The 8,326-nt window shown below is 37.3% G+C and overlaps 2 protein-coding genes across 3 annotated transcripts in view; one reads left to right on the top strand and one right to left on the bottom strand.

Annotated features, from left to right (window-relative positions):
- Positions 1-189: 189 nt before the first annotated feature.
- Positions 190-4,705, bottom strand: mdh1ab (malate dehydrogenase 1Ab, NAD (soluble)). The gene is given in 10 exon segments (XM_056767981.1): positions 190-696; positions 699-815; positions 962-1,051; positions 1,311-1,424; positions 1,762-1,938; positions 2,081-2,203; positions 2,780-2,955; positions 3,503-3,599; positions 3,895-3,993; positions 4,595-4,705. Coding segments are annotated over 10 exon segments (1,065 nt in total). The 5' UTR covers positions 4,598-4,705; the 3' UTR covers positions 190-627.
- A 432-nt stretch (positions 4,706-5,137) lies between these two features.
- The window catches only part of wdpcp (WD repeat containing planar cell polarity effector), a 49,646-nt gene continuing 46,457 nt past the window's right edge, over positions 5,138-8,326 (top strand). For both annotated transcript variants that reach the window (XM_056767980.1, XM_056767979.1), the window contains exon 1: positions 5,138-5,456. The gene's annotated coding sequence lies outside the window, so the exon portion shown is untranslated. The remainder of the gene's footprint in view (positions 5,457-8,326) is intronic.

Below are 8,326 nucleotides of genomic sequence, written 5' to 3'. Positions count from 1 at the left end.
TGCAGCTGTCTTGTTGTTACAGTAGCATAAAGCAGTATTATATTGTAGCTAAACATCATCTTTACTATTTGTTATATCACGTAGATCTATGTACCGTTACTCAACATTTAAAGAAAGCACAGGATTGCAAACTATCCATTGTAATCGGCAGTGTGTATAATTTGTTTCACAAAATCTTGAGTGCAAGAATCATTTTTAACATCCAGGTTTTATTGTTGAATTCTACACAGGAATATTTATTACAGTAACTGCACTTTTATTGAAATAATTAAACATGAAACTCCATGATATGTAACAGTTGAAATTCAGTTCAAGGGTTAGATAATGACAGAGAAAACGAATTCTTATATTTGGCCTCCTCTCTAGACTTTGCTCCTCCTTTAGCCAGCTCTGAACTTGCTACCACAGTCTTGATTCTGTTACTTTTGTGTGCCTTCTGAGAGCTGTGCTCACAAGGAGGATCAAAAACAAAGAAGGACCAAAAACAAGGAAGAACACAACCAAAGACTGCACAGTGAAAACTACAATCCAGTTATAGTATTCTGAATTCAGCTGGTCAGTAGGATTCAAGTGCAGATAAATTGTAGAATTTGTGTAAGAGTTTTAAGGATTGAAAACAGGAGTGTTTTATAGACGTGCTTCTAGATTTTCCTGGGCATCTAAGTGTGGTGCAGATGGTTGGGGTTCTGTGGTCACACACCCAGGAACGAGACAGCAGTGTCTCTTTCTTCTACTAATTCAGCTGCTGTTGCATCCATCTTGGCTCTTGAGAAGTCATTGATGGCCAGCCCATCAACAATCTTCCAGGTTTTATCCTACAGATGAGTTGATAAAGAGAGAAGTGTTCAGAACACGACATGAGTCACAGTCAGTCCCTTATACCAATAAAATGATCATCTCATGACTGTTAGTGCACAGAACCATGGGTTGACAGTTAAAAATCAGGGTCTTCTGGACAAACCTTAATTGTAACAGGGAATGAGTAAATTAGGTCCTCAGGTACTCCATAAGAGTTTCCAGTGGAATAAACACCCATAGAGATGAAGTTGCCCTTTAAAACAAAAACAGCAGCAGGTAAGATCAATGACCTTAGAAAATGAAGTCAGTCCAAATAAAGTTGATGACTTGTGTGCAACATTATACTTATTGGCTGATGAATTTCAGCAAAAAATCATCCTGCAAGGTGTTAATGCAATAAGACATCTAATGTTGGACACAAACAACATTGACTAATAAAGATATGTACCACTAGTCTCAGATTACTTTACAACCAGTTTCCACCTCTCTTGAAGCACCCCTACAAATCTGACCTCTTGAGTGCCTGTCCAAATATCTCTCATGTGATCACAGATGGCCTTGGCTGCTGACATTGCACTAGATAGCTTCCTGGCTTTAATGACGGCAGCGCCACGCTGCTGCACTGTCTGAGAAACACAGAGGGAGATGGAACAATATTTCTGATCAAAGCAAATCAATAATTATTTACATTCATCCACCAATTTTGGCCAATTATGTTTACCTGGATGGATATCTCCTCTGCAGAGCAAAATATGGAGACACTTTCCATGATGTATGATCTATTTTCTATGCATATTACACAGACTAGCTTTCATATTATGTATCAAATTTTAATGCAGATGACACATACATGAATGCTGATAAACATTTGCAATATATTTGCTTTACTCAGATGTAAAATGGTATAAGAAATATAAACAGTGCCCTCTACAGGAAAAGGAAATCAATGCAGACAGGACTTACCGAAATGAAATCCCCCTTCAACCAGGCTTCATCCTTCACAGCATCGAAGCAAGCCACGTCCTTCCCCTGCTTATTCACCTTGCAGTGGTGGACGTCAGGGTACTGCGTGGAGGAGTGATTACCCCAGATGATCACATTCTTCACAAACTCTGCAGAAATGCCACAACGCATTGCCACCTGGAGGACACATTGTACAGTACAACTAGGTTATTACTGTTACTTTCACAGATTCAGTCATGTCATACTGTTGCAAAACTAATTTATGACCAAAAGCCCTAAAGTGCTTCAAAAAGGTTAACCAGTGGTGTGGTGTTCTTACCTGGGAAGAAGCCCTGTTGTGGTCCAATCGGGTAAGACAGGAGAAATTTTCTTTTGGGATCGAGGGGGCAGATTTGGCCGCAATCAGACAGTTAGTGTTCGCTGGGTTACCAACAACAAGAACCTGTGAAGTACAATGTAAGGGCAAAATATTACACTGGCAATATATTTGCTTTACTTAGATGTAGAATGCCATAAGAAATATGCCAACAGTGCCCTCTGCAGGAAAAGGAAATCAATGCAGACAAGACTTACAATCTAATGACAAAATATCACAACAAATAAATTATTGCAAGTTATCAGTCTGGTTTTGGTTTTTGCTATTGCTTAAAAGTCAGTTTTTTTAAGAAAAATCAACTGGAGGGGAAAAGGTTCAAATCAAATTAGTAATTGTGTAATGTGAACAAGAGAGTACAAGGAAAGTTGTAATACCTTTTCTATACCATTTTAAAATAAAAACAGTTTTTGTTGCTTGTATATAGTTGTGGTTCGAAAGCAGTCCTGTGGAAAAGCTACAGTATCTGCCAACTGACAAGGTCAGTGGGAAGTTGAGAGGAGGGGGGCAGAGTAACTCTTGCCAAAACAGTAATTTTGTAAAGGAGGCTTTGTCTCACATCAAAACAAACAAGACAAGGTAAAGGTTATAGGCAAGAAGCATAAAGTTTTCAACAACAAAAAAAGTTCTTCATTGTACAATCACCTTGACTGTTTTCTTGGCGTACTTGTCAAGAGACTCCCCTTGGGACTTAAAGATGGCAACATTGGCTTTCAGCAAGTCCTTTCTCTCCATGCCATCTCTCCTTGGCATGGAGCCCACCAGGATGGCAGCATCCAAATCTTTGAATGCAACTTCCCCTTTATCGGTTGGGATGACCTCTGGAACGCACAGGGCCATGCGTGAATAAAAATACTACGATTTTACACAAATCAGGTTTTGCATGGTCTACTAAAGCATTTTGTCTGAATATATAATAATTAAAGTACTGAGTCAAACAGACAACATTCTTAACAAAACTTCACAACTACTAAATGGTATTTATGGCAGGGGATAACTGTTTTGAAATTAATGTCATAATGCATAGAATGCAATTGTCTCAACAAGAGCTATTATTGAGAAAATAGATATTTAATAAAATCCATCCAGTGTGGGTCTCCTGTGCTTCCAATTGTTGGTTCCACACACATACGGTCACGTACTGCAAACCCCTTTAAACCAACCTCTGATAGGAAACACAATCCTAAATTTAGCTGCCCTTTTAGCCAGGGATCATACAGACATCCAATCAGATTGCACAAAGACTGAGCGTCCTACGTTATATAAACACAGGACTTTAAGAGCACAAAACTGCCACAAAGACCAGAGGAGGGCCTCATGACACACACAGTGGATGGTCCGAAAGGTCTGTTGGTGTGTGTACTGTACCTCTCAAAAGTGGAAGGGCACAGTCTTGAAGCTCCATAACAACACCTTCCAGAACAGGCATCATGGGAGCGATGTCCAACAGAACCAAAGCAATAGGCTGAAAAGAAGTGAACATGACTCACATAATTCACAATTCCCTTCTGATCTCCACTTGTCAACTCCACAACAACTTCATTTACATTTATGCATTTGGCAGACTAACATTGCATTAGACTATAAATTTGTTTGTAATTTTGTGCAATCCCTGGGATGGAACCCATGACCTTGGCATTGTTAGCACAATGCTCTTACCCCTAAGCTACAGGGAAGCAACAGACATGTTTGTTGTCTTTCCCTGGATAAGTCTTGAATAGGATGTGACGCATTTTTGTACAAGATAAATCCTGCTCTACCTGATCTTTGCCAAAGACATCTCCCTTGGCAATGCTGTACAGCAGAGAATAGGCGATCTGCCCAGCAGCACCCGTCACCAGGACTCTAACAGGCTCAGCCTACAGAAAGGGGAACAAAAAACATTTGGGTCAAAGAAAACAGAAGGAGTAACAGTACCCAACAATGTGCCTAAAGAAAAACAGGTTAAGTAAGTTCAGAAGATTCATCATGTATAAATAGATCGTCCTGGCAAACGTTACAAGACCGATTGACATGCTGTGTTGGTTATTTTTTAACTAGGTGACTCCATTCAATGAACTCACTTTCAGTACTTGAAGCTACTATAAAAACACTATTGCAAAGAAATGATTCTTTAAACTAATTAATGAACGACTATTTGTTAGAGGGTATATAAATGTTAAGTTCAAGTACATAGCAAAATCTGTAACTGTCTGATATATAAAAAGACAGTATGCAAATACTGTACATGCAAAAAAAAGTGATCAATTGTTATATTCAAATAGGCGGTTTTACTTGCGAATGTATATATGCTAAATAACTAACGTTATGATTTGCATGCATGTGTTAGTATGCGGCTACTATGCGGTAGTTTAAAGTCAAACTTCTGATTTCATTTCCATTAATTTAATTTTCCCCAGTATGATGAATTCTACAGATAAATGTGATGCAAAATGTAAGATAAATGATTCGTTTCCCTACCATTTTCAGGTGGTTCAGATCTGAATGACAGCTACTCCGCTTCTCCGAGGTCACCCCTACTTCCCTCACGAGGCAACAAGTTGCAGCTGCGCCTGCTGCAAAAGTGCATTTTGGGAAATGTAGTTCATATATGCCTTGAAGGCATTAATTTATATTACACGAAAACTACAATTACTATACGCCACTACATCAAACCACAAAAATGACACTGGCAGGTCCAGCCCTTATCCTTAAGTAGAGCAGCGAACGGAAAACCTTAGATAATTGTGCGTAAAAGAAACTATTTTGTGCTCGTAAAATAACACATAAATCATCTGTGACCAAACGTGTTCACGCTTTCTCTATTTATTTGGTAATTATATTTGGAAAATGCAAATATAAAAAAACTTTACGAAACATTTCTCATAAAGATTAATTGTAATTTAATTGTAAATGTATGTGTTTTATAAAATGTTAAAACAACAGATCATGGAATGTCTTGTCTTTCCCGAACGTACTCGTCAATCCTGAAGGGACAACCCGGAAGAGATTAAAATTACCGTAATGTTTCTAAAAAGCGGTCTATTAGAAAAGTAAAGAGTGAATTGCACAGAGAAATGAGGGGATGGAGATGTTACGTTGCGTCTGTTGCTTAGACACAATGGAAATCATGAACATGCCATAGATTAGCAATAGCTATCATATTATTTAACATCGTTTAAAATGTTTACAACTTATTTAACCACACAATAGGCGCGTTGCTGTCTTATATCGCTTGTTACATTCTTCTGCAGTCACTTGGCAACAGAAACCACCCACAACCTTTAACCCGCGGCAGTCAACTGTGGATCAACAGATTACTTCTGAACTAACTTTTTTACCGGTAAGTCCAAGGAAGCCAGTTTCAGTCTTCAATGCATTGTTTTTTTTTTAAAGCGGTGTTATAAGTGCATTGTCTTCTTCAGACTTCGTCTGACTTCGTCTGTTTGGCAAATTTTGTTGTCAAAGATTTATTACATTTAAAGGCAACATTTGTACAAAAGGCAATCCCTGTCCATGAAAGTCTGAAGTTCAGTCCCAAGTTTTTGGAGTTTCCACCAATTTTATGTATTCTTTGATGCAAAGTAAAACGATTTAGTACCAAACCATGCTATAGTATACGAAGCTGTAGTTGTGTGTATAAATATGTGTTATGGATGGTAACAGATTGCTTGAGATCATTGGGATGTGGCTACTTTAATTTACTGTACGTAAACCCTGTAGCCTATATCCGTTTTTCAAAGAATATCTGACTTCTGGTTAAGATGTTTTTCATAATCAACATTTCCCCATTCTCCTCACTAAATAAAAATGGGACGAGAGCTGTTTATTTTAATCTTGAGTGCCTAAAGCACTTTACTATATGTGATTTGTTTAGTGATTTACAAAGATTTACAAAGAAACAATTGGATATCAACATAAACGCCCTTAATATGTTCCTGATGTATGTTGAAAGGGTAATTTCAGGGTCAGTTCAGTGCTGTGGGTCCACTGCTCTGGGTGAGATAGATGATCTTCCCTATACATTTTACATGAGATCATTACAGGCTCATTACAAACCACCTTACAAAGGAGCGACGGATACTGTTGCTTCTTCATGTTGTGTCCATAGAAAGAACACTGAAAGTCTTTTTCATATCGTCACAACAAAGGTTTTAAAATACTGTCAAACCTTTTTAGACATCACAGAGCGGCAATCAGATTGCTGCATATAGTTGTCGGCACTTATTTAAACAAAGAAAATCTTAGTGAAATGACTTAACAATCTTTTCTCTATTTTGTTCTTTTCTTTCTTTTCCCAAAGGCTGTTTTGTAATTTATTGTGAGAATGGTGGTTATATCATATTGAGTCCTCTGTGAAATGTTTCTTGCTGTCTTTGTGCTACAATGCATATTTTTTTAATAATTGTTTGATAACATATACATATATACAGTACATAATACTACAAGGATGTACTGTCGTACTAAATTGTATGATCTATCATAAAATACACCAATTTCTGGTCGGGGTGGTTTCTGGTGATATTGTCCAACTTTTCATTGAAACCACAGACCTTTTTTGTATGTTTCCTCAGAGTATTTGGGGTTTTTAGCCCCTATAAATGTGTAAACTATTGTTAAATTGATAGTTCACCCAAAAATGAAAATTCTGTCATCATTTACTCACCCTCTTGTCATTTCAAACCTTTATGTCTTTTTTCCTTCTGCAGAACACAAAATAAGATATTTTGAAGACGGTTAGTGACCAAACAGCACTGAGCCCATTCACTTCTATCGTATGGACACAAAACCAATGTAAGGAAATGGGGGCCAGATAACAACATTCTTCAAAATATCTTGTTTTGTGTTCTGCGGAAGAAAGTCATACAGGTTTGAAATGACAAGAGGGTGTAGTAAATGATAACAGAATTTTTATATTTGGGTGAACTATCACTTTAAATAAATACATAACAGAGAATACGCGTTGAACCTTTAAATCACATAACTCTTACTCCCAAACAAGGCAGAAGTGTCAAACTAAAAAGGTTTGAAATATTTTAATAGCGCAGTATCAGTTTACACATTGGCGACTGAAATTCTAGAATAATCCAGACCTGCTTCAACAGGCCTGATGCAAGACCTTAATATCTGCAGATGTTGGTCAACTCAAGAGTATTACTTGGTATATAAATTATTATTTGTTGTTAAAAAATAATATAAGAAATATTTTATCCTATAATTTATTTTTGAACAAGTAAGCCTAAATTTGTTTATAAGTTTTAGTTTATATATAAAGCAAATATTAAAGGACCATTGTGTAATTTTTAGCGGAATCTAGTGGTGGGATTGTGACTTGCAACCAATGGCTCATTCCGCCCCTTCTTTTCGAAGCACTACAGCGGCAAATACAGGACTAATGTCATCTCGTTTTTTCTTTGTCGAAGGAGATAACATATTCACAAAACGCGCTCTGTAGAGCAGTTTGTCCGGTTACTGGGCTACTGTAGAACAAACATGGCCAATTCCACGTAAGGGCACCCGTAATGTATGTAGATAGAAATAGCTCATTCCAAGGTAATAACAACATAGCACTTCATTATTTACATTAACATTTATGCATTTGGCAGATGTTTTTATCCAAAGCGACTTACATTGTAGTATACGTTTTGTTTCTGACTACTGCAATCCCCTGGGATATGTATTTATTTAACCAGGAAAATCCCATTGAGACTTCAGTCCCTTCTTCCAGGGAGACCTGGTCAAGACAGCGGCACACAAAGTTTCACATGAAACAAAGACATGCTTAGTCAGTACTAAAATTTATAACAACGCAAATCAAGAAAAACACTTACCGGACTCTTTTAAAACCGAAAACCAAATACTTTTAAAGTGCATAACGATGCAAGGACTCAAATTTAAGTACATTTTCCAAGTCATTCCATGCCCAAGGACATTTACCAAATTCTGAGCCTGAGGACACTTTTGGGACTTTTAAGTGTAGATACGATTGAGATCTGGTGTTATAACTATATAAACTGACTGATTTAAAGCTCTCTTTGTGGTTAAAAAAACTAATATTTCTGCTATGTTTCAGTTTTGTTCAGTTCATCTGTCCCTGATTCAGTGTACCACTATCACGGTCTGGTGGCTTTATCCAGTTTGGGATTTTTGGAGTATGATGTTTTTCACAGGTTTGTGGACCTGTATTGTTTTTAAAATGGGTATGTCGCTGGG

The sequence above is a fragment of the Triplophysa dalaica genome, chromosome 15 (genome assembly GCF_015846415.1).
Source record: "Triplophysa dalaica isolate WHDGS20190420 chromosome 15, ASM1584641v1, whole genome shotgun sequence".
Lineage (NCBI taxonomy): Eukaryota > Metazoa > Chordata > Actinopteri > Cypriniformes > Nemacheilidae > Triplophysa > Triplophysa dalaica.
This window is presented reverse-complemented; position numbering and strand designations above follow the sequence as displayed.